At 44.7% G+C, this 15,449-nt stretch overlaps 1 protein-coding gene across 6 annotated transcripts in view; it reads left to right on the top strand.

The window, feature by feature from the left end:
- LOC135549873 (A-kinase anchor protein 9-like) overlaps positions 1-15,449 on the top strand; it is a 123,588-nt gene that overhangs the window by 29,439 nt on the left and 78,700 nt on the right. For 4 of the 6 annotated variants that reach the window (XM_064980238.1, XM_064980240.1, XM_064980239.1 and 1 more), the window contains exons 3-11: positions 786-830; positions 1,427-1,486; positions 2,418-2,567; positions 3,502-3,657; positions 8,223-8,420; positions 8,711-11,653; positions 13,122-13,208; positions 14,752-14,887; positions 15,174-15,253. In XM_064980238.1, the coding sequence (XP_064836310.1) occupies positions 786-830; positions 1,427-1,486; positions 2,418-2,567; positions 3,502-3,657; positions 8,223-8,420; positions 8,711-11,653; positions 13,122-13,208; positions 14,752-14,887; positions 15,174-15,253 (3,855 nt within the window). The remainder of the gene's footprint in view (positions 1-785; positions 831-1,426; positions 1,487-2,417; positions 2,568-3,501; positions 3,658-8,222; positions 8,421-8,710; positions 11,654-13,121; positions 13,209-14,751; positions 14,888-15,173; positions 15,254-15,449) is intronic. The other 2 variants (XM_064980241.1, XM_064980242.1) reach the window with 2 other exon arrangements.

The following is a 15,449-nucleotide window of genomic DNA, read 5'->3' as shown; positions in this document are numbered from 1 at the left end:
TTTAATGCACTTTGAAGCTTTGTTTTTCCCTATGCTTGTTTTTAAAATTATATTTAAAAATGTATTCATTTTCATCACCCCTTTTTCTCCCGAATTTCGTGATATCCAATTGGTAGTTAGTCTTGTCCCATCGCTGCAACTCCTGTAAGGACTCAGGAGAGGCGACGGTCGAGATATGCGTCCTCTGAAACACACCCTGCCAAGCCGCACTGCTTTTTGACACATTGCTCGCTTAACTCGGAAGCCAGCTGCACCAATGTGTCCGAGGAAACACCGTCCAACTGGTGACCCTGTCAGCGTGCATGCGCCCGGCCCGCCACAGGAACTATCGGCCTACTGCTCCATAAACTCGGACAATAAAAGCTCTCATTTAATTTCTCCTCGTCTTGCACCATGGTGTTCCAACTTTGAATCTTGTTCAAGTGAAATTAGCCCATCTAGAATAGGCTCTAATGATCATGGCCATTATTCCATTGAAAAGTAGCTGTCTTGTAATGTAGGCAAGAGTGCGATGGGACAAGGACATCCCGGCTGTCTAAACCCTCCCCTGACCCGTACGATGCTGGGCCAATTGTGAGCCACCTCGTGGGTCTTCCAATCACGGCTGGCTGCGACACAGCCCGGATCGAACCCGGATCTGTACTGACGCCTCTAGCATTTAGACCGCTGCACCACTCGGGAGGCCCCATTCCCTCTGCTTGTTTGTGTGGACCACTTGTACTGGTGACTATTATGGTCCTCCCCATGCAGGGTCTGATGAATCCTCTTATTGTTTCCTATTTCAGCCAGATAGTGAAGTGTCCACCACAGCCGAAGACTACTCCTCCGAGGTGAGTTAACTTCGTCGTAGTTTACACCAGAGAACACTTTTAAATGGAGTTAATACATTGTATTTGAAGGGATAGTTCACCCAAATTGCAAAATGCCTTGTTATCTCACCTTAAAAAACGATTTCCCCTAGTGGTTAAGGTTCAGATTTGACAGAGGGTAAGCTGATCTTAGATCTGTTAATAAGGTCCTTTGCTAGGATTAGTGTTACGGTTTGGGGCTTTGGTCCTTGGACAGGCCTGCCTTTTCCCAGGTTGCCTTTTGGAACAGACAATGTGACTTGGCTAGCTTGTTGCCAGACACTCAGCTCCCCAAGTCCCCGTCTGGCATTTATCTGAACTCGACAAGTCAAAGTAGTCCCGTCGCACCTCACCTCCTCCCCTCTTCTACAGAGCCGCCATTAAAAGCTTTGCCTGTGACACGGAGTATAACGGTTTGGATAAGGCGCCAGTCATTATTTTAAAGCCTGACATGGACGACAGAACCAAAATTCTAAATTGAATTATATCCTTCACTCTGTGCTCTGTACACCAGTGAACAGTGGGAAGCTGAACCATGAAATCTCCCTGCTTTACCAAACAGTATTGTGAATTAACAGGTGAATGGCTGCCTTGAGATGACCGAGAACCCAATGGAGACTTACAAGGAGTTTATCTGGGTACAGTACAACAATAAAATAGGCAACCAGCTACTGTCTTTTTTTTTTTACTGTAACACTTTTGCTCTGTCTCCACACTGCATTCTGACCTCCTAACCCTGAGATTGTCCTCCGACTAACTCACTAACCATGTTGCTTTTTTATTCTCTACTCCTGGAATCCTCAGTGTGTGCTTGTGAAGTGGTTTTGATTCAAGGCCAGGGACTACAGTGCAGCATTGTCCGTGGGCTGCTGCCGTCATACTTTAACTTTTACACCCCATTTTAACAGCAGAGATGGGGAGTATGGAATGGGGGCTGCTTGACATTTCAGATGTGGAAATTACTCTGGAAGTCAGACCAAGAGGAAAACGGAGGGAGGAAGAGAAGTCGAAAGAGGGATTGGAGGATGGAATGGTGAAGTGGCTAGAGAAGAGGGCATTGGACAGGGATGCAAGAGCTGTTCATTTGCCAAGGCACACGGGTAATCCTGCCATTTGCAGGCAGGAAGAGGGAGGGATGGAGGGAGAGAGAAAAGGGAGAAGGAGGGGACAGAGTCTGAGTGACAACAAATGCAGTGATTGACTGTTTCTGCTTGAGAGTAAAGAAGTAAAATCATTCTGAGGAGGAAAAGAAGAGAGAGCGAGGTAGAAAAATGCAGAGAGTGTGACGGATTAAGCTAAGAGTAGTGAAGTACAGAGGTAAAGCGAAAGAGGGCACCATTATCAGCACCGTGCTCTTTAATGGCTGCCAGGTCTTTGGCAGTTTGATGTTGGTTAGTTAATTTCTACCATTCCCCTCAGTTCTGTAACGGCCTTGGATGCTAACTAATTGCTTCAGTGGTGGTTTTGTAGGTTAGCTAAATGCTAAGCTAGCTACCATTTCCCTCCATTCTGTGTCAGTTTTGGATGTTAGATAATTACTAATCTAGCCACTTCTCCCCCCTACGACAGGAGGAAGTGGGCTCTGTTCAGCAGGAGGCGAGGGGTGGAAGTGTACAGGTCATGGAGGAAGAGCTGGCTGCCAAGACTCTGGCGGTAGAGGAGCTGAGCCGAGAGCTGGAGGAATTTAGAGTGGCTTTCAGTTCAGAGGGGGTACAACAGGTAATATGCGCTCTGTGTTATGTATGAAGGAATTAAGATTGGTAGTTAGAAAGTAGTAGATAACCTGCTTCACCTGTTATCTGCAACTGTTCATGAAACATTATTATTTGTTGTAGTGTGTGTTTGAGTCTTAATTCATCAACCAGATTGCATAAGGGGTTGGCCTTGCTGAGCCCACACCAAGGGGCTGACCTTCATTTGAGGGTGCAGCTCTCATATTGATAATAATTTTGCTACCCAGCAGGAGTCACTGTTAAAAATTCATGTTATGATTAATATTTCCTTTTTTCACTGCTGTGGTTCTCTATTTTTAATAATTTGTATAGTTTTGTAGTTTAGGCCTACTTATTTTTGTTCTTATCTGTCAAGGAACCTATTTCTAAGCATTTATATACTGATATTCAGATTACTACTTAAATATATGAGATTTCTGTGAAGATCAAGTGAATTGTCAAACACACGGAACAAGTACATAAACTATTCTTGGTATTTCCCTTTTCAATGGAATGCATCCCTTTTCTCGTTTGGTTTAAAAACATTGATTGGTGGTTGTATTACCATCCATACTCCTTTAAATGGGGCGCTAGGGTAGCCTAGTGGTTAGAGCGTTGCAAGTTCAAATCCCCGAGCTGACAAGGTACAAATCTGTCGTTCTGCCCCTGAACAGGCAGTTAACCCACTGTTCCTAGGCCGTCATTGAAAATTAGAATTTGTTCTTAACTGACTTGCCTAGTTAAATAAAGGTAAAATAAAGTAAAAAAATCACCTCTACCCTTAAAATATCACAACGAGCTACTTCTGTTTTTGAGACCACCTTTTGTCTTTATCAAGTCAAGCCAGTGTACTGTTTTCTTTGTCATACTAAAGTGTGACTTGTGAATCACTGATGTTTATTATGCAATGTATACACACTGCACTTATTTTTCTCCTCCAGCTGCAGGACTTCAAGGCTGCCTTAAAGCAGCGAGACGGCATCATCACCCAACTCACAGCCAATCTGCAGCAGTCTCGCAAAGAGAAGGATGAGGTCATGAGGGAGTTCTTGGAGATGACTGAGCAGAGCCAGAAACTACACATTCAGTTCCAGCAGGTAAGACATTCTTGTCTAATCTATACACTACACTACACCATAATATCCCACCCTAGTCTATAATACAAGAAGAAAACACTACCGTTCAAAAGTTTGGGGTCACTTAGAAATGTCTTAATTTTTTTGTCCATTTAAAATAACATCAAATTGATCAGAAATACAGTGTAGACGTTATTGTTGTAAATTACTATTGTAGCTGGAAACGGCAGAATATATATTTTTTTTAATATCTACATAGGCGTACCAAGGCTCATTATCAGCTAATCGTTAGCTAATCGAAGTTTATCATTTTAAAAGTAACAGTCAGTATCTGGTGTGGCCACCAGCTGCATTAAGTACTGCAGTGCATCTCCTCCTCATGGACTGTACCAGATTTGCCAGTTCTTGCTATGAGATGTTACCCCCTCTTCCATCAAGGCACCTGCAAGTTCCTGGACATTTCTGGGGGGAATGACCCTAGCCCTCTCCCTCCGATCCAACAGGTCCCCGACATGCTCAATGGGATTGAGATCCCGGCTCTTCGATGGCCATGGCAGAACACTGACATAACCTGTCTTGCAGGAAATCATACACAGAACGAGCAGTATGGCTGGTGGCATTGTCATGTCAGGATTAGATGAGCGTTGAGATTGCCTCCAATGCACAGCATGACAACAAGCGTAGTTCGATGATGCTATGACACACAACCCCAAACCATGACGGACCCTCCACCTTCAAAAAGATCTCACTCCAGAGTACAGGCCTCGGTGTAACGCTCATTCCTTTGATGATATAAGCGAATCCGACCATCAGCCTTGGTGAGACAAAACTGCGACTCGTCAGTGAAGAGCACTTTTTGCCAGTCCTGTATGGTCCAGCGACGGTGGGTTTGTGCCCATAGGCGGCATTGTTGCCGGTGAAGTCTGGTGAGGACCTTTCTTTCAACCGGGCTACAAGCCCTCAGTCCAGCCTCTCTCAGCCTTTTGTGGACAGTCTGAGCACTGATGGAGGGATTGCGCGTTCCTGGTGTAACTCAGGCAGTTGTCTGTTGCCATCCTGTACCTGTCCCACAGATGTGATGTTCGGATGTACCGATCCTGTGCAGGTGTGACACGTGGTCTGCCACTGCGAGGATGATCAGATGTCCGTCCTGTCTCCCTGTAGTGCTGTCTTAGGCGTCTCACAGTACGGACATTGCAATGTATTGCCCTGGTCACATCTGCAGTCCACATCCCTCCTTGCAGCATGCCTAAGGCACGTTCACGCATTTTTGTTGTGTTTTTCAGAGTCAGTAGAAAGGCCTCTTTAGTGTCCTAAGTTTTCATAACTGTGACCTTAATTGCCTACCGTCTGCAAACTGTTAGTGTCTTAACCGTTCCACAGGTGCATGTTCATAAATTGTTTATGGTACATTGAACATGCATGGGAAACAGTGTTCAAACCCTTTACAATGAAGGTCTGAAGTTATTTCGATTTCTACAAATTATCTTTGAAATACCGGGTCCTGAAAAGGGGACGTTTTTTTGTTGTTGCTGAGTTTATGTATGTAAATGTGACTTACCACCCGGATTTGGTCTTATGTAACAAAATTTGAAAATGTGCTTTTTACATTGGATAAAAGTAGAGACTCAGAGCCACAAAATGGTATATTGTACACGGCAGTTTTGAGGTGGGTTTGTGCCCATAGGCGACATTTGTTGCCGGTGATGTCTGGTGAGGACCTGCCTTACAACAGGCCTACAAGCCCTCAGTCCAGCCTCTCTCAGCATATTGTACTCTAAGTACTCCAAAGTAATTCTGCTTTGCAAGTTGATGATAAACTCACTTTTGAGAAAATTACCTTTGAATGTTTTGGTATCTAGTGAAGAGCTCTTTGTCTACTCCCATTCAGCATCGTTCATACTGTCTTAAGCTTTTGCCCCACCCATCTCGTTTTGCTCTCGGTGCGTTCAGAGCACGCACTTGATGGTCTGGCCGATGATTTGTTTACCTCCTGGATAACATGACAACAGTCTAACGAGCTCTGATGGCAACAATTTAATTTTGCTTTTTTGCTGAAGTTTACTGACACCGGCCATATTCAACGGGTGTTGTACACTTTAGCTTAAGACGTGTATCTAGCTCGCTAGCTAGGTTAACAAGAACCTAGCTAGGTAAACGATGTGTAAGATCACACATATCACGTAACGTTAGCTAACATACCAGCCAGATAATGTTAGCTAGTTAAACAACAATGAACACAGTGCCAAATCATGTCCTTACTAACCTGCATGAATCTGCTGGGAGCTAACCAACCAGATTCAATGCTCGCTAGCTAACATTGGGCTCTAACTAGCAAAGCAAATGGTTCTGGGATATGAATAGTACACATAACTTTAGCTAGGGAGCCAGCCTGCTAACATTTAGTACAACATCTCTTTAGCTATCATAAATCTAATTCCACTGAATTCGAAACTCGGTCCTCCAGAAAGTGGAGAGAAACACTTATGCAGCTCCACTACGCGATACGTTTTTTTTTTTTAAGCAGTGTTTGACAGGATTACCATCAGACTGACCAGCTCAAATAGACGGAAGCATTCTATATGGCATACCAATCCTCTCTCCTCGGCTTGTCCAGCCCACTCATTATCCAGCCCATCCATTAGTGGGAAGGTTGCTGTCTGTTTCTGTGGCTTAACCAACACGGTTGGTAATTTAACAATTTTATTCGTATTTACAGTTTTCATACAGGTTTGTAATTAAGGCACATGAAAGTTCACATTTCCACCAAAAAAATGCATTTTGATAAAAATAAAAAAAGTTAAAATTGCTCACCTGTGAAGTCGGGACTTGCGACATATGTCTAGTTTCCTGAAACGGGTCACATGTACAGTACCAGTCCATAGTTTGGACACACCTACTCATTCCAGGGTTTTTCAATATTTTACTGTTTTCTACATTGTAGAATAATAGTGAAGACTTAAAACTAGGAAATAACACATGGAATCATGTAGTAACCAAAAAAAGTGTTAAACAAATCTAAATATATTGTTTCGCCACCCTTTGCCTTGATGATAGCTTTGTATACTCTTGACATTCTCTCAACCAGCTTCATGAGTTAGTCACCTGGAATGCATTTAAATTAACAGGTGTGCCTTGTTAATTTGTGGAATTTCTTGACTTAATGCGTTTGAGCCAATCAGTTGTGTTGTGACAATGCAGGGGTGGTGTACAGAAGATAGCCCTATTTGGTAAAAAACCAAGTCCATATTATGGCAAGAACAGCTCAAATAAGCAAAGAGAAATGACAGTCCATTACTTTAAGACATGAAGGTCATGTGGAAAATTTCCGGAACTTTGAAAGATTCTTCAAAGTGCTTTGCTAGAAGCAAAAACCATCAAACGCTTTGATGAAACTGGCTCTCATGAGGACTGCCACAGGACAGGGAGACCCAGAGTTATCGCTGCTGCAGAGGATACGCGAGTGTTAACTGTACCTCAGATTGCAGCCCAAATAAATGCTTCACAGAGTTCAAGTAACAGACACATCAACACCAACTGTTCAGAGGAAACTGCGTGAATCAGGCCATCATCGTGAAATTGCTGCAAAGAAACCACTACTAAAGGACACCAATAAGAAGATTCTTTCTTGGGCCAAGAAACACGAGCAATGGACATTAGACCGGTGGAAGTCTGTCCTTTTGGTCTGAGTCCAAATTTGAGATTTTTGGTTCCAACCCATGTCTTTGTGAGATGCAAAGTAGGTGAACGGATGATGAGTTGTGATGGTGTGGGGTTGCTTAGCTGGTGACGCTGTCAGTGATTTATTTCGAATTCAAGGCACACTTAACCAGCATGGCTACCACAGCATGCTGCAGCGATACGCCATCCCATCTGGTTTGTGCTTAGTCCCACTATCATTTGTTTTTCAACAGGACAATCACCCAACACTCCTCCAGGCTATGTAAGGGCTATTCAACCAAGAAGGAGAGTGATGGAGTGCTGCATCAGATGACCTGGCCTCCACAATCACCCAACCGCAACCCAATTGAGATGGTTTGGGATGAGTTGGACCACGGAGTGAAGGAAAAGCAGCCAACAAGTACTCAGCATATGTGGGAACTCCTTCAAGGCTGTTGGAAAAGCATTCCTAATGAAGGGGCTCCCGAGTGACGCAGCGGTCTAAGGCACTGCATCTCAGTGCTAGAGGCGTCACTACAGCCCCCGGTTTGATTCCCGGCTGTATCACAACTGGCCGTGATTGGGAGAACCATCGGGCGTTTGCAAAAATTCGGTATCCTTCCCTGGTTTTCCAGAGAACCTTGTTGGAATATTCCTTTAAACAGTGGGGGAAAAGCAGAATTCTGTGAATCCTCCAACTGGGATTTCTGGAAAACCGGGAAAGTTACTGGATTTTTCGCAACTCTAGGTTAGACATACCTGTGCTAGTCCTATGCGATCTTATTCTGTCTCAAGCTTTACCCTGCTCTATCAACATTTCATGGATTTTATTACCCTTCTAATAATTATACAACAGATGTGGTGGTGATATTGTTGTTTTCCCCAGTTTTCATGGGAACATGAACACCCTCTGGTTTGATTGACAGCTGCAGGCAGGCGAGACACTGAGGAACACCAGCCACAGCAGCACAGCACAGGACCTCCTGCAGTCCAAGCAGCAGCTCGTCCAATACCAGCAGCAGCTGGAGGAGATGGATGGCCAGGTCAGAGCGCACCAAATGATGAGCAAGGAGCATCTGCTGCATGTCAGCCAGCTTCAGCACCGGCTCAACGAGGCTGAGATGGTGAGACGGCTGCGTATTTGGTGTTTGTCAATGCCTGTCATTCAGGTGAAAATATCTGCTTGTATGAAATTTATTGATCTATTCAATGGATCTCTTTTAAAGGTGGTTGATTACAGGGTGTATTTTGAAATCTGATTACATTTCTTACTATTATTAGCTTATTACCTTACAAAAACATAATTTAGTTTAAGGGCTGTTTTGTAGAAGTTTTATTTAAACCGTTTTAGTATGAGATTTGAATTATATTTGACATTTTACCTGTATGTCTAATTCTTACTTTTCCCTCACAGGTGGGAGGAAGAAGAACAGAAGAATCAATTGCACAAAGGTTAAATGAGAAAGACCTGCTGATTTCGGAACAAACTGCAATAATAACAGAACACGAGCGTACACTGACCATGCTCAAGGTGGAGCTTACACAGGTGGGAAGGATGACTGAGGAGACTTTTGCACAGAAGATGAACGAGAAAGAACTGCTGATTGCCGAGCAAGAGAGAGTCATGTCAGAACATGACTCCTCCCTCCACCAGCTAAAGGGTGAGTTGACGGCCTCTGAGAAATGCTTAAACGGCCTCAACCAGCAAATGTCCTCAAAGGCTCAAGAGCTGGAGAGCTGTAAGAGTGACTTGGATAACTGTAAGAGGGACTTAGAGAGCACTAAGAGTGAGTTGAATAGCTGTAGGGTTGAGCTGGAGAGCAGTAAGGGTGAGTTGGATAGCTGTAGGGTTGAGCTGGAGGGCAGTAAGGGTGAGTTGGATAGCTGTAGGATTGAGCTGGAGAGCAGTAAGAGTGAGTTGGATAGCTGTAGGGTTGAGCTGGAGGGCTGTAAGGGTGAGTTGGATAGTTGTAGGGTTGAATTGGAGAGCAGTAAGGGTGAGTGGGATAGCTGTAGGGATGAGTTAGAGTCATGCAGGTGCGAACTCTCAGCCTCTAGGCAGAAGGAGCGGATGTCCTCCAGCGAAATCCAGCAGCTAATGGGCACTGTGGAAGATCTCCAGAAGCGATGCCATCAGGGGAGCATGTCAGAGAGCAACACCGTCCAGAGAATAGAGGAGGACTCAGCCCGCAGGCTGGAGCATCTTCGGGCAGAGCTAGATGAGATGTACGGTGAACAGATCGTCCAGATGAAGCTGGAACTTCGCTTGCAGCACTCTGCGGCCCTGGAGCGGGTCACAGAGCAGCATCGCGAAGATCTAGCACTTCTAAGAGCTCAGCAACCCGCGCCCAGTCCCGAGGTGGTGATTGAGCTTAAGAGCAAGATCGCAGAGCTTCAGCAGAGGCTCCTAGAGGCCCAGGCTCTCCATGAGAAGGCCAGACAGGAGCTGACCCAGGTGGCGCAGGAGAAGCTCAACCTTCAGGGTCAGGTGACTGACCTGCTCCAGGACCTCCGCTCAGCCCATGCCAAAATGGAGCAGGCCTCCCATAACTTTGCTGTCCATGAGCGTTGTCGGGGTGATCTGCAGCGCTTCCAGGAAACCATTGATGACCTGAAGGCCCAACTAGCTGCCGCTGCAGAGTCAGCAGAAGAGATTGAGGCCAAGCACGAGTCGGAGACAACCAACTACAAGATCAAACTGGAGATGATGGAGCGTGAAAAGGACGCAGTGCTGGACCGCATGGCAGAGTCACAGGAGTCGGAACTGGAGAGGCTGAGGACACAGCTCCTCTTCAGCCACGAGGAGGAGCTCATTCTCCTTCGGGAGGACCTCCAGAGGGAAAGCCATCTCAACGCTGAGAACATCCTCAACGAGGCATCCATTCGGCACAGCCGAGCCCTGGAGGAACTGCGGAACGGTTATGAGGTCAAGCGGGACGAGCTGTTACACCAAATTGTTACACTGAAAGACGACCTAAAGATGGCACTGCACAGTTCAAAAGCCGAAGAGCTGGTGGCGCAACTCAAGGAACTTCAGTTAGAGGTTGAGGAACTGCGAAAGCGTGGAGAAGAAAGTGTCAGAATGGAAAGGGAAATCCAAATGCTGTTGAAAAAGAATGAGTTGCTAGAAAATGAGTCCAAGGAGAGAGAAAAGAGCTGGGATAACAAATGGAGGGGGCAGGAGTCAGAAAATAGGATTTTGATGGAAACCAACAACACCATGAAAGAGGAAGTGGAGTCCAAGACGAAAAAATGTAAATCTCTCACCACAGAAAATGAACAAAAGCAGCGACAAGTGGTAGAGTTGCAAGAGGAGATTGAAAAGCAAAGGAACACTTTCTCTTTTGCCGAAAATAACTTTGAGGTGAACTATCAGGAGCTCACGGAGGAGTATACGTGCCTTGTTGAGGTAAAGGCGCAGTTGGAAGAGAGGATTCTCAAGGAGACACTTGTGTTTGAGTCTCAACTTGCCAGCCTTCAGTCGCAGATTCAGGAGCTGAGGGAGAGCAAGGAAAATATCCAAATGGAGGACAACGGCGGTGCTTCGATAGAGAAAGACACTACTGAGTTGATGGAGAAGCTGAAGGTATCTCTGACAGAAAAGGAGGAACTCGCAGTGAGGCTGTCTGAAGTTACTGAGCAGCTGACTGTTACAGAAAGCGAATTGGATGAGCTGGAAGGAGAGCTCAGTCAGGTCAAGAGAGAAAACAAAGAGGTCATTGCCCAAAACGAAAACCTTGAGGAAGAGCTCGAAAGAGAGCGGGAGACTCTGAAGGAGAGAAAGGGAGAGATGGAACTGCAGAGAGAGGAGGGAGGGAGAGCTGCTCTGAGCCAAGCACATCTCCAACAGAGAGAGCAGCCTGTTCAGTCTGCAGTCCTAGCTTGCTCCATCAAGGATCATCATCTCCAGATCAAATCTCTCCAAGGGGAGGTAGAGGTGCTCCGCTCCTCCTTACATGCCGCCGAAATAGAGCGAGATCGCCTCCGGCACACCCCAGAGGCTCGGCAGCAGAGCCAAACACTCGCTCTGACTGCAGCCCCATCTCAGGTCTCGACTGTGGGGGAGGGACCTGTTGAGCATAGCTCCGCTGTAGAGCCTTCAGCCTCTGGGTCAGACAGGCGCAAGACACAGCAGCGGCGAGGCAAGAAGAAACGCCAGAGCTCTGCCCAGTCCAAAGAGAAGAGAGAGAAGGAGGAGGTGGTGGAGAGAAACAAAGCTAGAGGTTCTACTGCTGCAGCAGAGCGGGAGTCGCGGGCTCAGATGGAGAGCCAGGTTCCGTCGAGCTCACAACAGAGGACCGGGGAGGAGGACCCCAGCTTCGGGTACCACGGAGAGCGAGACGACATTGGGAAGCAGGTAGGCATTCACACGCAGCAGCTACTGCTGCAGTCCTCTTAGCTGGAATGGCCACCACTACCGAAACGTTAAGTGCCTTGCTGAATTGCTGTCTTTCTATGTCTCTCTCACAATCCCTGCCTTTTAGTAAGTTTGATAAAACAATCTTTCTGATTGAACTGTTAATGTTTTATAGAGCATTTTCATTTGTCTTATGTTAATGCTCAGTACACAATTCACTATTGTTGAAATAACCAGGTTAACAGTTGATCACGTTCACAACCAGTACTACGTAATGATGTATCATTACTCCCTTGTTAAATCTTAGAATTGTTGATCGTTACTTGATACAGGTGAATGGTATCTGTATTCATACGCTGCGTAGACTGAACCGAAGGCTTATTTAAAAACCTGGCTGAGGTGAGGTTTGCCTGTTCTAGCACTGACATTTTTTTTTTCATTCAGCCTGTGACTCTAGTGATTGATAGGCTTGATTACAAAGCACCTGACAGATGCTGGCTCTCATAAGGACCCCCTTAGGTGAAAAGAGGCTCAATATTTTGTCTGTGGTTGTCAGGCCACACATACCACTCATTGTAAAGCAGGAGAAGCTGAGGGGGGAGCGTCAATTGGTTCAATGCACAGAGAGTCTGGAGGAGAGCCTGTTGCATAAACACACAAGAGTATTGACGCTCCACTCCATGTAACATTTTCAGATTGTTTAAATTGTTACGCTGAAATCACCAAGCTTTACTCAAGCTGTTATGTAAGAACTAGATTCTGTGACAACTATTCTCTTCAAAGATTAAAAAGAGCATGAAAAGACATGACGTGTACGTCGTTATCTTTCATCAATGTCTTTCTCTCGCTGAAGAACTTCTTTGCTTTTATGTAGAGAAATGTATACATTGTAGTTTCTTTCCATCCTGCAGGGAGTAAGTGCTCGAAGGTGAGAAGCCATTTTATGTCACTGCCACTCATATGTGTCTCACCTGTATTATACATGTCCAAGGCTTCACCTCAGTAGAGCGTTGTCAAAGATGCACAGCATTTGTCCCTCATCTTGCATCAGTGCACCACATTATGTTCAATTTCTCTTACTGGGAAGGACCCCTTAATAGACTACACACAGTAGCATCTTCATGAGCATCTTCATAAGCAACATTTACATCTATTTATAAATGACTTTATAAAAACAACTTAATGGTGCTATTGCCTCTTGTTCTTGGTATCAGTACTGTGTGCAAGTGAAGTACACCATATTTGAGATGACATAGTATTCATTGATATTAATGAATTGCTAATAAAAGATGTTGTGAAATGCTTCCGAAGCTGTCTCAATGTTTACAGTGTAGCCTTCTCAGTAAGCGCTTCATTGTGTTATATGCCATACGTGTTGTCGCCAGACCTCATCAACACTGTTAACATGTGTTTTATATTCACATGTTTAAACTCTTGTTACAATGGCTACCTTTTCTCCTCTTTTCAGGGGAAGAGAGTAGATGGGATGGAGTGTCGGGCGGACCATGTAGCGAAGCGAGAGGAGGACGAAAGGGACAACGAGACCATAGAGCATGTAAATGTCACCTGAGCTCACATCCGCCTGTGCTTTTAGCTCCGGCCTGAGTGGCTGCCTTTGATCCATCAGAGAGTAGTACAGCGGGTTGGGAAGGTCAATCAATAGGTGGCAAAGCTTCATAGAGTAACTATGGGCACCCAGTAGTAAGACTGTGATGAAAGGCAAAGCTTTTCTTTTGTCACCGGTTTTTATTTTCAAGAGTCATATGCTTGGTTGTTATTGTGTCAGAAAGTGTTGTACTGCCCAGACTGTGCTAATAATCAGTGTGAAATAACCAAAGTAAGAACTATGAATTTGTTTAGGAAGTTGCAGTATGCAATTATTCAATCTCTGTTTCATAGCAGTATTTGCTAAAGAACAGGATCATATTCTACAAAGCTACATGCATTAGGCTACCAGGCATGTGCTTGACATCAATTTGATCAATTTGATGTCCTACTGTAATATTTATAGTATAGCGCTTAAATTGGTTGGATCAATTATTGTCTTACAAAGCACTATGAAAACAACAGTGTTGCCAACCAACACAAAAACACTGTGCACAGCAAAATGCGTCAAAATAAAAGAAAATCACAATTTCACGCGAGTGTAGCTGCAACACATCTGCATTTACACATCCATCCACAGGCGGGCGAAAACCCTTGCCAGCTCCCCATTGTATTGCTGGCTGAAGAATGGATAATAGCTGGCCCCTCATTTGTTGTGCTGAAGCCCAGGTGCTCCCCCCTGTCTAGCGTATAAAATCTGAATCAGGGAAACAGGCATTCTCATTCAAACAAGGTGCTGGATGGACTGTCCATTTATATATTGTGGATACACCGTTTGGAATGCTTGTTTAAAGGTTGTCACGAACCGGCTTGAAGTTCGTAACAAAAAGGGAGACAACAAAAGGAATAACAAAATATATTTATTAACTGAAGTAAACTAAATACAATTAGCAATGGTGTGTGTGAGTGTTTGCGTGCATAAATGTGATAATGAGGGGTGTTAAAAGGTGCCAAAGCAAACAAACAAAATTGCCACAAAAATTGCACAACCAAACTCTATCATTGTGTCTGCTTGGAGAGAGTCTCCTCAATAATTGAGGAAGAGGTGTATTTATCCCGGGATACACCCGAGCCCAGGGGTGTCCCATTTCCCTGACGACCCTCCCGGCTCCGCCAACCGACATCCTATTAAGGAAAACGAGAGCAAAGAGAGAGAATTCGGCAGACAGAGTGGGATGGTGGTCACAAGGTACACTCAGCAATATGGCATCATACACAGCGGGACGACTTCCTGCTTACAGATATCAACAACAACAGGCATGCCTACATTTGGAGGGGCCAATATTGGTTGACAATTGTGTTACCTCTATAACGTCATATTGCTAAGAATACCTTAAATTCATTGTAAGTTGCAACAAGTACATATAATCCTGTGGAATTTGTGTCCTACTCCTGAAACAATCTATATTGTGCCACAGTAGGTAGACTGAGTGAGTATATACATTCTGGTGTATCTAATTTTATGCTCTCTCCACTCTTGTCTATTTGTGAAGGTGGAGTGCAGGCTGCAGCTGGAGGCCCAGCGGATCAGCCTGTCTCAGATACACGCTGCGCAGCTGGAGCTGCTCCGGGAGCAGACAGATGCCCGTACCTGCATACTTGAGCTGGGCTGCCTCAAAGAACCAAGGGGTGCGGCCGTGTGTGTTTCACTGTGTGTGCGCACATGCATTTTTCATTGTGTATCTGGGGTTATGGAGCTAGACGAGCCACATTGAAGTTTTTTTTATCATTCATCATTTATCATCTATCATTCATGACTTCAACCATGCTACAAACTGTAGATAGAAAACAGGACACTGACTACCACACAAGTTATTCAGTCACTTTTGCTTTCATCTTATTTTAGTAATTGAATTATGGTGTACTATTTATGATATAAGACAATAATACTGTATGCTTTTGTTGTTTTTCTCAGACTTCACAGATGATCCCAAAAGCTCCAAGTACCAGAATGTGGTGCAAATTGTGTCTGAAGAATGCAAGCAGCTCATCCTGGTAGTTAACATTAATTACACACACACGCATGTGTTATGTTCCTCTATCCTTGTGGGAACCTAATTTCCATAAAATAATTTTCCCTAACCTGTAAACCTAACCCTTACCATAACCACTAATCCCTTACGCTAATTCTAACCGAAACTGTAATTGTAACTCTAAACTTAAAATAGCCTTTGTCCTGATGGGGATGTGG

Source organism: Oncorhynchus masou, chromosome 12 (assembly GCF_036934945.1).
Source record: "Oncorhynchus masou masou isolate Uvic2021 chromosome 12, UVic_Omas_1.1, whole genome shotgun sequence".
Taxonomy (NCBI): Eukaryota; Metazoa; Chordata; class Actinopteri; order Salmoniformes; family Salmonidae; genus Oncorhynchus; species Oncorhynchus masou.
Note: the sequence above shows the minus strand (reverse complement) of the source record. Positions and strands in the feature narration are given on the sequence as shown.